Below are 19,979 nucleotides of genomic sequence, written 5' to 3'. Positions count from 1 at the left end.
ACTTTATTTCTAAACAAACATGTATTCCAGACAAATTAAGGGTAGGACAACAACTCAAATAGTTAATAAAGCTAAATTAAGCATTAAATGATGTTATCAACAAGTTATAAACCCTTCATGAAGTAGTTAGCTTATCAATGTATATAATAATTGCCCTACTTTCTAATAATACCCTTTATGAATGGGTATTATTAGAAAGTGGGGCAATTCATTTTTATTAAATATGTTTAACTAAGCATTTTGGCTTTATTAAACAAAAAAAACCCACATTAATTGAATCCCAAATCGCTGCTGTCTTAGTGCAATTGAGTAGCAATGTCATTTCCGACAGCAAGTGAATGCAGCACGGAGGTAGAGCGGGACTACGCGACCGCCCGCTTCCCCCTCCCATCTCGCGCGAGCCCGCCGGTGGGGGCGCGCGCACGGGAGGTGGCGGGGGGTTGTGCTCGCTCCTGCTCTCTCTGCTCTCTGACCCCAGTGGCAGCTCCGACTCACTGCACTCTGTCAGAGGGAGGCTGCTCTTACTCTCTCTCTCTGTTGTCTGTCAGTGTCTCTCGCCCGCCTCTCCGTCTCTCTCTCTCTTCGCTTTCTTGTCTGGTTTCTTTCCACAGGAGCCAGCCGAGGTCCCGCCGGGTCGAAGGTTCTGCCCTATCCGCCCAGACTGCCGCAACCCCTGGACGGCCGCGTACGAACCTACCCGCTCTCCTGCTGCCGCATGGACCCGCGTCCCTCCACCGCCGCCGCTACTGCTGCTGCCGCGTAGAGGGCGACCCCGACCCGACACACTTTCTCCGGCCAGATATAAAAACGCACAAAAAAAACCCCTACACGACGAAGGTAGAGCAACCTTTCCGCTTTGCTTTGAGAACCCGAAGAGGGAGGGAAGGGGGGAGAAAGAGAGAGGGAGAGAGAGATAGGGGTAGACGGGGAGAAGAAAAGAAAGAAATTCCTGACACAAAGCCGTTGGTTAAAAGGTGGCTTGTCATTTACGAGGACGAGCAAGAGGTTAGCGCGGCGCTGCCGTGACACTGACCACCTTTGGGTGTTTTTTATGATTGCAGGAGCAGAGTTCAGGCTTGCACGGACCTCCTTTCTTTTTGTGTACATTTCTGCAAGCGGTTAACAGCAAGAGGTGCATAGCACACATCGTGTGTGTGTGTGTGTGTGTGTGTATATATATATATATATATATATATATATATATATATATATATATATATATATATATATATATGCATGCATGCATGCATGGTATCAGTAAGGGTGAATTTATTCGCCTTTTACCCTCTCTGCTTACTGGAGGGATTTCTACCCGTGAAGTTAGCTATTTGGTGTGTAGCTGGTGGAGGGGGGGAGATGCTGTATATTGTGTGTGTGCACCCCTGTTATAGAAAAGCAGATCAGTGTGAAGCGACAGCATAATAAAATTTAAAAAAATCTAGTGCCAGGGCAGGTTTAGCAAGCTAAGCTACGGAGCTAGTTGCTGCTACTGTAGCCACAAGGTAGAGATAGACAAGCGGGGAAGGCAAGTTTCACACACACGCACGCACACACACACACACACACACACACACACACACACACACACACACACACACACACACACACACGGCGAGGAGACCGTGGAGCATGCTGCACACAAATCGGCCTGCATTTGCACAAAAAAAAGAGCACATTTTTTACATTTTGTTTTGAGAGAAGAGATTGCTTAAGGGGAAGTGTGTGTTCAAGGCATCTGACAGGGCAGCTTTTAATTTAAGTGATTTTTATCTATTTTTATAAAAGGCATAGGAAGATCTGCCAACTTGTTTCTTGTACTTACAGCAGCACGGATTAAATGGGAGTTGGAATAATGGCATTACAACATTTTTCAATGTAACGACTTGAAGTGTGAGCTTCTTCTGTTGTTTTTTTTGGTGCTATCTGCAGGAATTGAGTTCAGCCTCCTTTTTTCTCCTCGGCTGGCATGAATCTTTGTGACTTAAATTCATAGTACATATCATAGGAAGTAGCATCCAGCTGACCCAGAAAACATAAATCAATGCTTCTCTGAAAATAGGACAGTTTTTCTAGGTTCAATTGGGGAGGTTGTTTGCTCTACGATATTCAACAACTTTCTTTTTCTTCTTTTTTTTTTTACTCACCACTGCATCACAGGATTTAACCATCAAATGAACTCCGGAGCTGCTGATTACCCTCCAAAAATGACAAATTGATTTTTTTTTCTCCCTTGTTGAAATGCTCGTGGCTGCACCAGGAGGTCTGGTATAAAGAGCAGGTGAAGCCCACAGTGGCCACTTCACTATCAGTCAGGGAGGTCAGGCAGGAGGGAAGCTCAGGGGTTGCAAGGAGACGCACACAGAGAAGCCCGGTGAGTGAGCTCTGAGGATGCAAGGAAAACCACACTTTGTGCGGCATTTTAGCTGCTTTTCCCTCCAGAATTGAAGTGTGTTTTTTTCCCTAGTTGTCTTTCTTGTACGGATTTGCAAAGATTACAGATTGCAATCATCGTTCCTGGTTCTTTTCATAATCAGGCCTGGAAGAAGAGAAGTAGAACTTTGTCTTATTTCTGCATGTTTCGGGGGTTTGTTGAGTGTGTCCTGCATTGTGTGAAAAATGTCTTGTTTTACTGAAGGCATATTTGACCGTTTGCTTGGTTTAATTTCAACAGGCTAATGCCTTGGGGGCCATGCCTGCAGTCATTTTCTAGATTTGATTATATTAGTTTGTATTAAAACCAGCTGGGTTATGAGCAGCAGAGCAGCAATTAACAACGTGCCTTCCAGATTGTAAATTGTCGCCTTAACGGTCCAATGTTTCGCTTTTTGAAAGAATTTCTATTCACTTAACAAAATGCCATTTTGTTTGAAAAGGTAGAATACGTCTGCTTATTGTATTTAAATTGCCTCGCTGCATTTTTTTCTAATTAGGATTTTATGATTAATGGTTTCAGGAATTCATTTGTTTTCCAAAATCAAATTATGACACAGCAAAAAACAACAACTCTGTTTCTGCTCTCTGAAAGCAAGCAAGAAAACTGTAATTGCAGCATGAAATATTGATCACGTCGAACAGTGTGATTGAAATGATTCGACAAAGATAAAAAGATCACCTCCATCATGTGTGCTCCACTTGTGCTCACAGTCATTTCAGCTCCTCAAGCCATCTGTTTTTGCTGCTGCATTTTATTTTCTGAACAGTAAAAACGTGTTTATTTATTCACAGAGGTTTTATACCTTCTTACCAGTGTATTCAGAAGTGTGTGTGCATGCCTTGTGTTCCTGTTTGAAGCAGCTGTGTGTGTGTGTGTGTGTGTCTCCTTTCTCCTGCCGGTGCAGACTGCAGTGTGTCGTGGTCTAGTCGGTCGGCCGGGTCGCTGCTGCTGCTGGGAGACTTCCTGGGCTTCTTGAGCGGCTCTGAAGGATGACCGCCGCACGGCTCGCTGCTGAATCCCGGTGAACGAACGGCGTCTCATGTCCAAACGGCGGAAGGATGGCTCATGGCAAAGTGACCATCGCGGTGGACGAGTACAGCTCCAACCCCACGCAGGCCTTCACACACTACAACATCAACCAGAGCCGCTTCCAACCTCCACATGTCCACATGTAAGTGTCGCACACAATCTGGACCACCTGCCATGGGAACTAGAATGAAGAATCATTTTTAACTGCCAAAATAAATTCATTCATGCTTTCCATTCGTTTACAATCTTTATATATGAATATAACTTTTAAACATGCACTCATCCAGGGCTCATCCATTGTCTTAATTAATTCATTTCATTTCACTTTTTATGTTTTGGTGGTTTAAGGCTGGTTTTGTTTGACGTGTAATAATCCAGACTGCAGAAATCTAGATGGTTTTGAGGGGCAACAGGAAGCCAATCAGGCGCCTGTTTGAAGCAGAGTCTTTGTTGATACTCTCATTTAATTGGCTGAAGCTCAGAGAGCGTACGGTGGCCGTGGAGGACAAACTTTGAGAACAGACTGAGACCAAAAAAAACAGCTCAAACTGGGCTGTTTAACATTTGAGGAAATGAGATGTTACTGGTTCTCAAAGTTAGAACACAGAAGTTCCATTTTAAAACCACGCAACACTGAGAACTAAATGCTTTCGGTGGTTCACACAGATTGGAGTAAAAGCTTTCCCTGACTTTGTTTCCCTCCCTGTTCTGCGTTGCAGAAGGCTCGCCGCCGCTTCCTACGAGAGTGTGATCGTTTGTGCCATGTTGTCATCGTGGTGCATGAGCGCTTTGTCCGCATTAGGGCGCTCTTTTTATTTTATTTATCAGACCAGTTACTTAGCGTGGCTCTTGTCTGATGCGGTTATGCTCTGCCTCTCATTAGTGGGTCAGAGTGCTGTGACCCGTCAGCCCTCGCCCCACACACACACACACACACACACACACTCACCAGAGCACCGTGTGTTTTATCTGTGGACAGATAGCCTCACACACAGCTGCATGCTTTGTGTCTTCTCCCAGTTACAGCAGATTTAAGATTTTAAACAAGATTTTTGAGTGATTCTTTGTTGTAGTTTTATGCACAGTGTGCTTCAGATGTTTAATCTGTGGTAGGGACAGGAAGTGATTGAATGGGAGCCCTAGAGTGCTGCCTGTCTGCTGTTTTCATCGTGGATTTGTGTGTCGTTTCCTTTTATTTTGCTCTTTTATTGAACTTTCTTCTTTGTTGGGTCATATTTGGCTGTTTTTAGATGTCTGCTTTTTTTTCGGGTGGAGAAAAGCCGCCACACATTCCTGTTGCTCTTTCTCTTTGGCACTTTTCTATATTATAACTAACTAATGATGGATGAAATGCTTCGGCTAAAATGCTTTTAACATGAAGCATGTTGGCGGTGATTTTTCACACTTGACGTTCATTTTAGTTTTAGGACGTCACACACCGAACAGGCTCAATGTGAGAAAATAGAGCCCGTGCTAACGCATGCACTAATTACATAAGTGCCATTGTGGTCTTTGTTATAGTCAGATGTGACTGTTATGTATATATACGTAAAAACAACACAACCAAGTCCTGACATGTATTTATATTGTTGATGGTGAAAACACACTTCAAGGACAACGTTTTCATTGTTGTCCTTGAAGGTGCAATGCCACCTGGGTTATCTCCTCACACGTGCATGTGTTGCATGCCTTCAACTGGCTCAAGCAAACACTTTTTACTTGCAGCGGAATTCCAGTATAATGTGTATTTTATCAAAAATGTGAATCCTTGGATATTCAATTTTCACCAGCAATTTTCTGGTGTGGTCCAAATAATATTGTGCTGAAGTAGAATATGACTACGAACACTGATATCTGTTTATTACTGATCATGGACTGTTTTGTTTTCTTCACTGAATTGTTTTTTTTTTTGCTGTCGTGGCAAAGACGTTACCATCGAAACACTGGTGGCGCCTCATGAAAGCGTGATACCCAATGGTGTCATTTCATCCCTTGCTTCCTGGTTCACTATGCTGATTAGGAAACAGCGCCGCTACATCACTGTAATGCTGCTGCCGTTAAAAGAAAACCCCCCCGGCCACAGATTGTTAAGGCAGGTTAACAAAGACAAATTTATGCTCGACTGTTAAAGAAGCATTTCTTTACCACAAGTTTAAAACTCTTTTGAGTTGCTTTGGAGATCCTTGAAACACTGTTCCCGAAATCAGCAGTTGTAAGTTTAGCTTCTGCATCTCTTGTTGCATAATCATGACGATCTCTGATCAGACTTAAATGAAAGTAATGGAGTTCTCTTGTTAATCGACATCAGAGGCCATCAGATAAGAGACGCTGTAAAGTCCTCCTTTCACTTAATCGCTCCTTCATCCTGGTCCGGCTGCACGTGTGCTCAGATCATGGTGTTGCGTTCAGGTGGAAGTGAAGTGGCGTCTGCATCCAGTTAAACCGATGGAGGCCTGTGGGGTTGACACTCAGTACATGAGTTTATGATATATATCATAAAGGAGACATTTTTAGACTAATGTCAGATGGATTACAGGAGGAATATTTGGGCAGCAGTGTCAAATCTGTGAAGACTGAAGAGCTGAAAAGTAAACCAGCCGCTCTCCCTCGCGTTGGGGGACGTCTGGAAAATAAGTTAATTTTTGCTGAACGTGACTCTTGCCTTCCTCCACATTATTGTGCCACCGTGTTGTTTTGGGATTCCTCAGCTGTAGCCAGCAGCAGCCAGCGTCGGTGCCTCGAATGTGCAGAAGGAGACGAGGTCACCCAGCAGTTCGTGTTACGTCAGTCCGTTTTAATGGTTGACAGAGACGACAGTAAATCAGGACAAATGCTTCAATAGGAATCAGGGGTTGACACATGGCCGACATCAGAGGATTCACCTGAATATATTCTAGTTTGAAGAGGCTACCTCAATTCTTTCCCTTTTCAAAAAGGCAAATAATAGAGAATACAAACAACGTTTTTGCCGCTCTAAAACATGAAGTACCCCCTGCAAGGTTCCATTTTTGCTGCTTACTTTTGGATTTGTTATTTAGGATTGACGGATTGTGTCGATGTGGTTCATCTCCGCCTTTCATTCTGCGGCGTTGCACCGGTTGAACTTCAGCGTAGTTCAGTTAGAGAAGCAGCAGAGAAACCTTGCATTAAAAATAAAAAAATCTCTTTTGTAGGGAAATAGAGAAATGAGCAAAGTTGGGGCGAAAAACGGATCTGCCGGATGTTGAAGAGGAAAATCCTTAAAACACTTACGTTTTTCATCCGTCATCCGGAGGCAGCTGTAAAAGAAACGGCTGTTTATTAAGTGCATTAAGAGTCAGACAGCAGAGGACTAGATCTTCCAGCCGCTGCATCTCTTGAGAAGCACGGCGATGAAAAAGGACACAGTGACGGTGTGTTTGAGGTGCAGAAATGCAGTTAGAATTCCTGAAAGGTAGGTAGGAAGGGGATGTGTTGAAGCCGCGGGGCCTCTCAGCAGATATGTGTTTGGATAAATGCATTAGGCTGTTTCCTGGCTTCCACAGAGCCTGCACTGTTTTACTCTTGACGTTCTTGAACTCAGACTGGGTAACCCGGGATCACACGCGCACACTCTCTCCTATAAGCCCCCCCCCCCCCCCCCCCCGCTATGTTTAAGCGCTTATAGAATACGCGCTCTGTTCTGGGAAAGTAAAGGCTTGTTTAGATTTGAGAGATAATGATCCGACTTGCTTGGGGGTTCCCGCTCACTGCATCCACAGTATTTGGACATAAATAAAGTTGTTGCCTTTCTTGACAGCAAAGACAGAGAGAGAAAAAAAACAAGAGGAGGTTGCCCGCCGTTTGAAATACAATCCCTGCTGTAAGTTCTCCCCCCCCCCCCCCCCCCCCAGACTGAATATTTAGATTTCCGTGATGGAGTACAGCAGCACCTTTTGTGTGGTGTAGAAGGTAGCGCTCTCTGAACCGCCTATGAAAACATGCATGGAGAGCATGCACACACACACACACTCGGCCACAAACTAATGCTCAGCAACGTGACCCTGAAGTCAAAGTGGGCTTTCTTCAGAGCACGGGACGTCTCCCTCTCTGTCTGTAAGTAAGCGGCAGACTCTGTCCAGCCCCGTTTGTGTCTGGTTTATTTTTCTGCGCCGTCTTATGTTTTCCTTTTTTTCCTCAGCCCCCTCTTCATCGTCTCGTGAAATGAAATGCTCAGCAACTTGAAACATATGCTTCGAGTTGGGACACTAATGGCTTCAAATCCAATTTGAGCAGGATCTGGGCCAGACTGCAGGACGCAGACAGACAAACTGACAGAGAGTAGAAACTAAAAGGATTGTACACTGGAGATCTGGGGGCGTTTGAAACGGTTTGTGAGACCTTAAATAGTCTGGAAAAGTCTTGAATTGCCTCCTATTATTGGACTCCAGGAAAAGTTTGGCGGCAAATCACAGCTGAACTTAAAGCGCTTAACGTGTAATTTCTTAGGGGCCATTTTCTCAAAGCGTTTTCCCCTTACAGTTAAATCCTAGTTAGGTTTGCTACTAGTATTTTCATTAGTAATTACTCTTGCACCCATCATAATTTCTCACAGCCCAAGTTGACGGCTTCACGTTTGTTTTGTCCGGCCAACAGTCCGACATGAAAAGCAAATCCTCACATTGGAGAGGCTGGAAAAAGCAAATGTTGCGCAGTTTTGCTCAATAAATGCGTATAAATCAATTGACTGATTGTTTAAGCACAAATCTTAGTAAAGATAAAATTTATTAAGTATTTTAGCCGTTCAGACAACTGCCAAGATTAAACATTGTTCAAAGTGTGAAGGGAGAACTTACAATAGAAGTAAAAACGGCTGCATGAGGCAGGGAGGCAGGAAAACGACCCAATCCCCCAAACAACATGGACGTAATCATGTGTTAGGTTAGATTGTGCAGGGATGATGAAGATGTTTGTGGTTGATCTCGATCGCACATGTGTTGGAATTTCTCACTCGATGGCTTCACCGCATTACACCATTAACGCCTTTTAGAGTGTTCATTTATTAAATTCCCAGAGATGAGAAGTTTATCTATTTAGTTTATTACGACACCAGATATCTCGTCTTTCCATACAGGACTTGCGTCGCTAAATATGTATCAGATGTTCTTTTCAGTAATCGGTGAACCCTGAAATCACAAACGGAAGCATGATGGGAGCAGCGACGGTGCCGACGAGAGAGAGCGACCCGGTCCGCCGGGTCGTTGGCCGTTCCTCGCTTCGAGCTTTTCCGAATAGCACTTAAGACGGGACTCTGCTGCGTTAAGAGCTGTCGCAGCGTATTGGAGGCATTTGTGAAGATGGACCTTCGTGTCTTTCTTAGTTTCCCAGACTGCATGCTTTGGTTTTTGTATTTCAGGTTTTAAAACGGTCTTCAGTGCAACTAAATCCGTCTTTGTAAAAGCTTCATGTGTTGTGTTTTGATGAAGTGATCTCGATGGTTTGCCGTGTTTCCATTAGAGCCGGGGCTGGTCGGGTAAAGTCTCTTCGATGACGAGCTAAATGCTTTGCGGGAGACATTTGGATATAAAAAAACCATATATTTTGTAAAGTGTAGAGCCTACTCGCTTCTATTTTCTCCATCAGGACACCACTTATAGTCAGTTTAACCCATGTTTTGGTTAGTTTCTCACCAGTGGGGGTTAACTGGTAGCGTTGCACAAAGCTACCCGATTTAGAGCGGTTTAATACTGTTGACTGCACCAATGTGGACACACAGTGTTTTCTGTGGCACAGAAGAAAACCAGTAAACACAGACAAGATGCTGCATCCTTTCCCCTGTTCGTAGGCAGCTATTCACTCTGTATGAAACATCATTCACTCAAGACACCTGAGCTCCATATTTTAATGCTTCGGAAATGGAAATTCTCTAAAACCATCTCACAAATGTTGGGGGGGGGGATCCACATTTAACAAACTCCTTCTCCTCCAGATGCCTTGTTAATTATTCCCGCCCTCTGAATAATTGAGGAGCTCGTAAGTATGAATCATTTAATGACGCCGCCGCCTGCATCCATTCACGTGGACATTTATTCTGACAAGCTGGTGGGGAAACGGCACCTTGAAGATCACGGCCTTCCCACAGTCACGTTGACACCGTCCTGGTTTTTATGAATGAACTCCTTGAGAATATATTCCTAGTATAGTATACAGTGCTGTCAATGCAGGCGAGGAAATTGTTTCGATTTTTCTCTGCACAGCTGATGCCGTTATATATGCACACATTTAAAAGCCAGCATTTTTAAATATCTTTTGCCGTTTGTGTGTTTTGAAGGGAGGGAAGGTGCTAAGCGTGTTGACTCACCTGCCAGAGAAAGCCGGTCGAGGTGCTCCGATGATGATCAAACATTTCCTTCTCTGTGTTTGTAATATTGGCTTCACTGCTCGTGTGACACGACACAAAATGGGCCGTCGGCGGAGGAAGGGGCGCTGTGCCTTCACGTATCATGTTCTGGAAGCGCGACCTTGTTTACTTCGACAGCAGGGGATGCTTTGAAGATGGAAATACTCAGATAATTGGCAATTTAATTGTGGATAAATGTGACTTTCACACAGTTCTGTGGGCATTTCAAAACTCTGTGTGTTGTTTAATTTACCGTGGAAGACATCAGAAGTGTCACAGTTTTTCTCTCTCCTCCAGCGGTAATAGATCTTCAGATACAAACACTAAATGTTCCTCCCTTTCAAGTGGAGCAGTGTTTGCTTCATGTTTTGTTGTTTGACTTTTTTGGGAGTGACTATGAAAAGCATATTTGTCTTGGTTTTGAGGAACATAACTATTGAGCACAAACGTTTGTTTCTCCTTGTCGTTTGCCGTGTTTTCTCAAAGTCAAAAGGTTTCCACTGTTACTGCTTCGCTGTAATTGTTACAATCCAGTTATTTTATTGGTTTGTGGCGCAGCTACAGCCTGAAGGTAAACTCCATCCAGTGTCTGTTCTTGTTTGTGGTCGTCTGGTAGAAAGTGTCTCCAGACGATGGTTTCCACAGATTCTTTGCGTGAGGTTTGCGTTGGTTTCATGGTTCTGATCGGTCACTTGTAATGGAAACACTTGTTCTTCCAGCCTTGTTCCAGACCTTTAAATCTCTTCCAGATTTTCTTTTCATTGATCCCCAAAACAACCGAGACTCAAACAGGACCAGAATCTGCTCCACCGATATATCTATGAGACAGATGAACGATGTAGGCTTAATAACTTTAAAATCAATGTGTTTCCTTGATTAAAATAACAAACAGAAAAGGTATCGTTGAGGTATTTTGAAGAGAGGTTGTTTCGAGTGATGTTTGGACCATTTTACCTTGCCGTCAGACAGCCCGCACCGACGGGTAAATAAAGCCGCTTTCTATCCTCTCTTCAAAGCCACAAGCCTCCATTGACAGAAGCGGTAATTGTACCTCGCAGAACACGGGAGTTCCTGGACAGCCGCTGCTTTGCTCGGTTAGTTTGTGTTATTGTGACTTTTGGTCTCTTAGATTGGATTCACCACAAACCTACAGAGCGAGGCGGCGATAGACCAGCAACTCCTGTGTTCTGCGAGATAAAGTTACTCTTTTTGTTAATGGGGTCTGGTGGCTTTGAAGAGAGCTTTGATAACGGCTTCCGCTCCTAAAGGGCCGTCTGACAGGATGGTAAAGCGGCAAACATATTCTAAATATAGCGTAGACTTTCTGATATTCATTTGTATTTATTTATTTTAGTTGGCCTAGATACGTTTTGCATTACTTTGCTCTTGTGCTGGTACTCCTGCCTGCTTCTCCAAACCACCATCTACTGTAGGTCATACATTCTGTAGTTAAAGTACACACAACCCTGCTTCAAAACATCCACGACTACAAACTATCCTTTTTTATAAATTCAGCCGAACAACTGCTACCGTGTGGACTTAAATTTACATTGTTGTGATGTCGACAGACCCAACTGAGAAGAGAATAACCCCCCAACCCCCTTTTTCGAAGCAGGAAACATCTTAAACGGGCACAATTATAAATTCCCGCCGGTTATCAGGCTATTGATGTACCACAATGCAACTGTTGTCAGGAAATCTATGGTTATGAATCAAAAGGCGAGCGTTTCCGATTAATGGTGCGGCCTCATTTTTACTTTTGTTCCATTTATTTCCGTTTGAGGAGCAGCAGTCGGGCTTCAGGTCTCCTGAGAACAAAGAGACGGTCCCATTTTTTTTTTTGTGGCCTTTTTGTTTCTGTCAGCCGCTCGCCGGCAGGAGTGGAGGGGCTTTTGTAACTGGAGAACCCTTGATTAAGTTCCCTCTCCACCCCTGACCTGCTACTGGAGCCCGGCGGGACGGTGCTGCTGGTGGAGCTGATGGTGGTGGTGGGTGGGGGGGTTAAGTGACAGTTGACATAGGACAGATCTGCTGTTTTTTGAGATTGAAGCTCTTTTGATGTCTTTGAGATTTTCGGAGCCTGGCATCGCAGGGCCCGATCTCCTGATGATGTCACTCCCCTCTTGACATGAAATGGAGGCGGAGCTGCCCGAGCCTGCAACTTCTCAACGTGACACGTCCTCCGTTTGTGCAGTTGAGGAAATGGAGCTTAGTTTGCCTTTACCGGTAATCACTGTTTTGCTTGTGATTTTTCTGTAAGGTGTTGAGAAATCTGCAAACGCGTCTTACTCTACCTTCAGACACTAAGACAAGCGTTTAGATTTGTCCTGTGAGAAGGGAGACGGAGCGTGTTTTTCACATTGTTGTCGTTCTTCTGTTCTAACAGAAGCAGCAACTTGATGCTTTTATTGGTCGGTGTTGTACTCTCACTGAATCATTTCTTTTAGGTTTACAAACATTCCTTTCGTTCATTTAACAAAAGAAACCTCAAATGTTGTTTTCTACAGGAACTTTGCCTAAATACAGCAGCCCAGACATGAGTTAAAAAGATTAAATATCTGAACAGACGTTGGTCGCTAGCTGAGATACCGACAAAGAGTTTTTATTTATAGACACCAAAACAGGATTGAGGTTCAGCACCTAATCCTAATGTGTAAATATCGTCTAAAAGTATGATTGTCTTTCCTGTTTTGAAGTCCATAACTGGATCTTCACATAAGCTGAGCATGCTGGATGCATAAACCGTACATGTCCGTACGTTTCCACACACTGAAGCTGGCATGTCTGTTTTTTTGTTATCTGTACTTTCTGCTGTGAGCCATGTGTCCATTCACACCACTCCACTAGTTTATTCTCCCAGCAATCTGCCGGTTGGTTTTTGGCCCCCGGGGGCCACGTCGTACCCGTCTCCTCAGCCTTCCTCCCATCAGCCCTGGAGCCAGGCGGACTGTCAGCAGCACAATTAAAGGCTGTGTCGTAATGAAAGGGGCATTAGCAGAAGCAATTTATTTCCCAGCGCAGTGCCGGAAGGTTTCTCTGGTGCTGATATTCCAACGCAGGCTTTGTGTGCGGGGGGGGGCGCACCCTGCCTGAACAAATGAAGTAAAGGGGGAGAGAGAGGAAGGAGGCATTAAGGCAAGAAGCCATCATTCAGCATTCTTTACAATCAATTATCATTTGAATATTTTAGAAAAATCATGCTTTTTTTTTCTTGTGAATTTCCATCATTCTGCTTCCTCTGCCTCTTTTTCCTGTTGGGTTTGCTTGTTTCTTTCTCCCACCTTTGCGTCTTTCCCCCCAACAACACCACCACCATCACCTCCCTCTCCGTTATTCCTGTGTTCATTTTGTTCCTCTGAAGTTTATTGAATTAGCGCAGACAGCTGAAATGCAGAAGATAAGGGAGGCGCTCTCTCTGCTCCTCTCAGAGAAATGGTATTTCACCGTGGATGAGTGAGCGGTGTGTGTGTGTGTGTGTGTGTGTGTGAGTGAGAGAGTCTGCAATAGGGGGAGGGGAACTGATGCAGAGGTTATAGACAGAAGAAATGGAGAGCATTGCGTTTTGATGTTTCTCCTGAAAGAGCGATAAAGACGACGTGAGCTCAGTGGAGGAACGGTGACTATTTGGTCTCCAGTTCAGCTGAGATTTCTCTTTTTAAATGTCCTGATACTGTTGCGTAGTGGACACACACATCAAATGTTCTCCGACAGTCTTTGTTGTGAAGCTGGACATGGAAGCGCTGAAGAGCAGAGGTCCATTTACAGTCTGCTTTGAGAGTAGAAATTGTCTTTGTTTCAGCACACCCTGCTGAGTTTATTAAGATTCATAAGAATATTTACTTCAGTCAATAAAACTAACCGTAAACACAAATTTTGTGTCATATCATAAATATTGAAAAATGCCGCTATAAACAAAGAAAGCATCCGCTGGATGGATGACTTAAACAATTCATTGATTGTTGCTAAATGTTCTGTTCATCAACTCAAAGATTTAACTGATTTAAAAAGTTGAAAAGTTATTTTAGTGGAAACATCATTGAACCAGATGAAAGTCCCCGCACGGTACTTTCATCACAGAGTCTCCTCAAAAGCATCTCGATTGTTTACCCAAAAAAACTCTCCTGATTCATTTTAGAAGTATTAAAAATTCAGGAAGCAAGTTGAAGGCAATGGAAATTCTGTTTGCTCATGATTCTAATTTTCACGACCTGCAGCTCACCTCCAGTCAAACCTGAGCGGAGTGCAGTTTATATTTACTTTAAACGAACATTAAATGTGATCAGCTGACATTTCTTGCACAGTTAATGGATGGTACTTTGAGGAGGATTAATCCTGGTGTGTGTGTGTGTGTGTGTGCGTGTGTGTGTGTGTGTGTGTGTGTGTGTGTGTGAGAGAATTTGTCAGTTCACTGTGGGTGAAATCTATTGTGTTGCAGTTGCACACACAGAAAAAACCTCCCTGGCTGTAGAGCCGGGTTTATTGGCGCTTTGTCTCTCTGATAGCCTTTGAACCAGCGAGTGTATAAGTCTTGATCCCGTTTGTCACGTATGAACAGGTCAGCTTTAGTTGATTAGCGGTCTATTTCCACAGTTCCCCTTTGACCCCTGGAGGTTTTAGGTGACTCTCTCCTCACTGGTGGCCTTTATTGATGAGAACTCATTAGCAGGACGACCCCCATTAACAATGAAGGAAGGAGAGAGGAGGAGGAGCTGGAGGCTAATCCCTCTGCAGCAGGTATGAAATGGACAGAGGACCGGACGTGATTGACATGTTCCTGTCTGAGACAAGTGAGCAGCTTGACCCCATTGTTGACCCCATTAACCCAACCAGGAATCTAATAATCAATCTGGCCGTAATATTCTAAGGTACTCTACAAGTAAAGAAGTTTTTGGACCCCCCCCCCATCCACATACTAGTTTTCCTTTCGTCTGCTTCGACTGGTTTTCATGGTTTAGGCTCTTTTAGTTCTTTACGGCTCGTTGCACGCCGTGGGTCAGCAGCACCCTGCTAGACTGCACAGCTGAGGGAGACAACAAACAAACATTCCAGCTGTTTGGACGTATTTCACGCTCGCTACGCCAATGAGTTCTACGGCTATTTGCGTTGTCTGCAAAGTTTCAATGTTTCAAGGATTGGCAGTAGCACCGAAGATATAACACAACCAACTTAACCAAGTCCCTCCAGAAGCATCGTACACCAGCAACTTTTACCAAGTTGTAAGTAAACCTGTTTATTACCACTTCAGAGTAAATGGAAGTGCAATAAAGATCCCATGATGAAACTGAATGTCTTCTATTACTCTTTACTACAACCTGGACTGTACATTTGGTGAAAATACACTCAAATACACCATTTATGATAGAAGTTTTAAAGATATACTCAGGTGGCCAACTCGTTCTTATATTTACGAGGGTTATATCTGTACGACTTTATTGTCATAATAATAAGACATAGTTTGGACAACAAACAGTCGGTTTACAGATTGTAAAAGCTGAGGATCATGTTATCAAAACGGTACAACACGGATATGTTCTATGAAAAGACGATCTTCCATCACGACACAGGAGCAGACTTGCTTCCTGACAAGTTAAATGTTTGGACCGTAAGAGCTCAGTGAGTTGATGTAGATGGTTTAGAAAGAGGTGTTGCACCTTAAGAGAGGAAAAACTGAATTTGGATTTCTGCAACGATCGGTCGGGTCTTTATTTTTCACATTCGAGGGATACGTGACGTTATCTCTGGCGGTGATGGATAGCGGGCTTTAAATATAACTAATTCTAAAACGTACGATAAGAGCTTTGGCAGTTTTTTGGCCGCGCAGCGAAACACCCTCGGCCTGTTTTGGACGGCGTGAGGAGTCGAGAGGAAGCGTTGCAATCAATCACAGCGATTATGTGGCGCGCTTAAAGAGCCGGACGAGTCGGAGAGTGACACAGACCGCGACCTTCTTATCTGCTGCGAGTTAAGTGTCACGTTTGAAGAAGCAAGCTCGGCCTGAACTCTGACCCTGTTTGCTTGTGTGTTTTTTTTAAAAAGGCCACGGAGCCAAGTGTGCTCAGTCAAATTGAATATCCTCCTCCAGACATCCGAGAGCACTCCTCCTTCCCTCCCTCTGTCTCCCCCACGTTGTCTTCCACTTCCCTCGCCTCTTATTCTCCTCAAAAAATGACACCTGTAAGCAATAATTCACATTTTCCTTGTGTAGTTTTCTAATCTGCACGCATGTTTAGAGCAAAGCGCCTCGAGCTTGTCAGGCTTTCATTTGTATTTATATGATACATGTGCTAGTCATGGAGGGTACACTGTTTTTATGATGTTGTATATAAGTACTTTGTATTTGAATCTGTGGCATTATGTCATCTGGATAAACGAGAACTTGAGATATGAAAACAGCCGAGAAACTTTTCTTTGGTTTTTTTTTCAAGGAAAAAAGCAAAGTGAGAGCAAATTGGCTTGAGTTTATTTATTTTTTTAAGAGAGGAAAAATGCTTTCATTCCCAAATGTGGAACATCTTCTGTCATCTGTGAATTTTGCAATTAAGGACACAGCACAAGCATGACAGGTAGGAGAACAACTGTGTCTGCTGGAGAAACACTGCTCGAAGTGAAAATGTATGTTAAGTTGCAGAAGTACATTTTTACGGGACTAATGTTGCAGCTGTAGGTGAGACGAAGTTCACGCAGTGAGGTTTCCCTCACAGACGTCTCTTCATCGAGCAGATACCTCGGTTTTGTGTCGGCTCCGATGTCATGGCGGATTTGAGAGTGTACTCCTGCCCTCCTCCAGCGCATTAGCATTTCTGCCGCTCCCCCACTCTTTTTTTTTTTTTTTTTCTCCGCCGTCTTCCCTCTGATGTCACGCCGAAGCTCAGACATGTTAACATGAACCTTCATGCTAACACAGTTCAGTCTGTCACTGGAGAATGTTCTTTTACCTGCTGCCGGAGCGCAACAAGACTTTTTCATTTTCACTGTCTCGGTTTACGATAGATCAGAGGCCTACGCTGCACTGCTGAACTCCTGAACTCCTGTATACATTACTAATGAACCTCTGGATTGTTATACAGTCGTATGTTAACGGGAAAGACGGGGGCCCTCTCTCTCTCTGTGTGTGTGTGTGTGTGTGTGTGTGTGTGTGTGTGTGTGTGTGTGTGTGTGTGTGTGTGTGTGTGTGTGTGTGTGTGTGTGTGTGTGTGTGTGTGTGTGTGTGTGTGTGTGTGTGTGTGTGTGTGTGTGTGTGTGTGTGTGTGTGTGTGTGTGTGTGTGTGAGAGAGAGAGAGAGAGAGACTTATGCAGCACTATCATGAAGCTTTCTTGGCCCGGGCCTGCTCTTAATTGATGGGGGCTGCTGGTGTTTACTTACATTCTCAGGGTGGATTAAATCTCAAAGGAGATGGGAGGAGATGGTGGTTGTTTTTCTCCCGGCTTTGTCTTAGTGTGTGTGTGTGTGTGCGCACATGTACATATATATGTGTATGACGAGAACTGTCGAATCCTGTAAAGCTGCGCGACGTCCGGCCACCAAATCGAATCACTAGCTACGCTGCGATGCATACTGCCGCTCTGCATACTGCCGCTCTGCATACTGCCGCTCTGCATACTGCCGCTCTGCATACTGCCGCTCTGTTGGCTTAAGTTGATCTGTTTGTGTGTATATAGGAGCATTGTTTACTGCTCACAGTTGATGGTAAATACCATTATCTCTAGCTAGTTTTTCATTTTGTCCAACGGGTTTGACATGGAGTCCAGGTCTGCTCGGGTGACAGAGAATCTCGCTGGATCCAGGATGGCCGATCTGAGTTACAGATCCAGTTTGAAGGCTTATTAGAAGATAATATTTTCTGGAAGGTCATCACGGCAGCAATGATTTTATCTTTCTTTGCAACAGTTGCAAGGAAAACTGCAGAAATATGGCACCATTCAGATTGAGTGATCCACCAAGATTTTGAGGTTGCACATATGTGATTGGCCAACGCTGGATGACGTTACATTGTGTCACAGCAAAAATTGCACTCGGTTCAACTTTACAACCTGCATTCTTTGTGTTGGCGCTGCATCAACAGAGTGGCCTCATTCAAATGAATGGCGGTGCTGCGTTTATTCAGGCGCCGCTGTTATCTGTTAGCATGTCAGAGTAAAGGGTTTGAGCAGCCTCTTCTTCCCCCCCCAGCTTCTAATCCATCCAGTTTTGCAGAGGCTGAACCGACACACCGGGGGGGGGGGGGGGGGGGGGGACTCGCCATGCAGCAAGTTTGCAGCTGCTGCCTCAGACAGTGGCCACCGGTCACAGATGGTGACAACAAATGGTGGTTGGACTACAGACAAGAATTGTTTGATATGGCGGTATACGTAGTGAGACGGCAGCAGTTTGACTTTTCTGTGCCGTTACTACAGATTTCCATTTTTTAATATCTCTGGTTGCATTTGGCATTTTTGGTCGGTGTTGTAAATCTGTGAGTTTGACTGCTTTGTGGCACTTTGTGTACTTAATCCAAACCACATACAGTGGCGACATGTTACAGACGTTGACCAGCTTGTCCATCGTTAAGACAACCGTGCAGATGACTGTTTAAGTCCAAAACAGACTCCGGGCTGTTTGTGTACCTTTTTCCCATCTAATATTCTACTCAACATGTCACAGAGATGGGAAAACAGGAAAATTGCATCTAAAATAAGACTCAAATGCAACGTTGCCTCCCCTTCAGTAAGATTTTCTTTTGTGCCGAGGTGCCCATTTTCTCCATCTCTGTTAATGACGCCTTCTCCAGTCTGAAACCTTTTTGATTTCATCTGCTTCTGTAGCTGTCTTTATGCCATGTTTGTGCAAAGATGCGAGTTAACTGTGTGTGTGTGTGTGTGTGTATGTCAGATTGGAGATTGCAGCGTTGATTATGTGTCTGATGTTTTCGACAGAGTGACATCCCGTCTAATGAAATAATGGTCTGGTGGCAGAGTGCTGGAGGATTGCACATAGTAGACTTCAATTACAGACTAGATGATCCCCCCCCCCCCCTTTCCTTTCAGTCAGAAAAAAGTACGTTTTTTTTCTTCCTTTTAACAGACGTACTTACACCGAACAAAAAGGCTGAAAAAAAGGCTTCCTTTGCAGCCAGACTTAGGGTCTAAGTGTTTTTTTCTTCCGATAATGGATAGAAAGAACATGGCATGCCTTAATTCACCGTCTCTTTAGCCAATCTGATGCCACAAAACAGCCATTGCCCTCCTTGTTCGCACAAATCAACCCGAGCGCTGGTTGTTTGCCAGCCCAGACTGCCACATCTTTCACCGTTGTAATGTCTCCTCTTTTCTTCCAGATGCATTTTGCTCTGCTGCATGCATTATTCTGTGGACTGTGTAATTTATTTTTCACAACAAATGATCTTTTTAAGGTTCCAGTTTTCAGCTGTGCCCCTTCTGCAATCTGGTATGAAATTAGCATACATTTCCTAAAAATATGCTTGTGGATCGAGTGAACCTTTTTTTTTAAATATCACAAAGAGGAAAAAGGGCACCTTCTTTGAATTGCAGCTCTTTTCGACAGAAATAATGTTCAAAATTCTAAAATAAAACCGAAGGCAGATGTCTCATGAATAAGTGGAACGTTGCATTACATTAACATGGAATCAAACGTACTTGACTGTTGACACTGTTTCTTAAAATTAGCTCGGTGCTTTTTCAGATTGAAGGCGTTATGAGAGCGCCGCGGCTGAAGACGCTTTTTGCAGACCGTGAACTGTCGAGGTCTGAAAATATTCACAAACTGTGTCGACAGCTTCTGAAGTTAAAGATAAAATTATAATCATTATCATAATTACAATGCAACTTTGTAGATTGAGTCGACAGATTTACATTTCGATTTACATTACGGTTTCAGTTCTTTTCACAGTGTCATTTTTATATTGTTTGGAAACTGACATAACTCAAACTTAACTTGAAATTCACTGAAGTTCATATTGGGCAGCATTTTGTGAAAAGAGACTCTTGTTGTTGGTTCAGGTGATTGAGAGATTAGAGCATAAAGAAATCTCGCAGTGACCTGAAAACTGTTTATTCAACACAATAAATAAAATAAGTGCAAATCATTGATTATGTTGTGTGTGTGTGTGTGCAAGCTGTTGTTCGTACTGTACAAAGAACATCACATCTTTTTTGGAGGAA

At 43.8% G+C, this 19,979-nt stretch overlaps 1 protein-coding gene across 1 annotated transcript in view; it reads left to right on the top strand.

Moving 5' to 3' along the window:
* The first annotated feature begins 623 nt into the window (after positions 1 to 623).
* Positions 624 to 19,979, top strand: part of mpped2a (metallophosphoesterase domain containing 2a) — a 51,750-nt gene continuing 32,394 nt past the window's right edge. The window contains exons 1-2 of the mRNA XM_079293693.1: positions 624 to 837; positions 3,339 to 3,605. Of these exons, the coding sequence (XP_079149819.1) occupies positions 3,493 to 3,605 (113 nt within the window). The 5' untranslated portion in view covers positions 624 to 837; positions 3,339 to 3,492. The remainder of the gene's footprint in view (positions 838 to 3,338; positions 3,606 to 19,979) is intronic.

This window comes from Melanostigma gelatinosum, assembly GCF_949748355.1.
Source record: "Melanostigma gelatinosum genome assembly, chromosome: 2".
Lineage (NCBI taxonomy): Eukaryota > Metazoa > Chordata > Actinopteri > Perciformes > Zoarcidae > Melanostigma > Melanostigma gelatinosum.
Note: the sequence above shows the minus strand (reverse complement) of the source record. Positions and strands in the feature narration are given on the sequence as shown.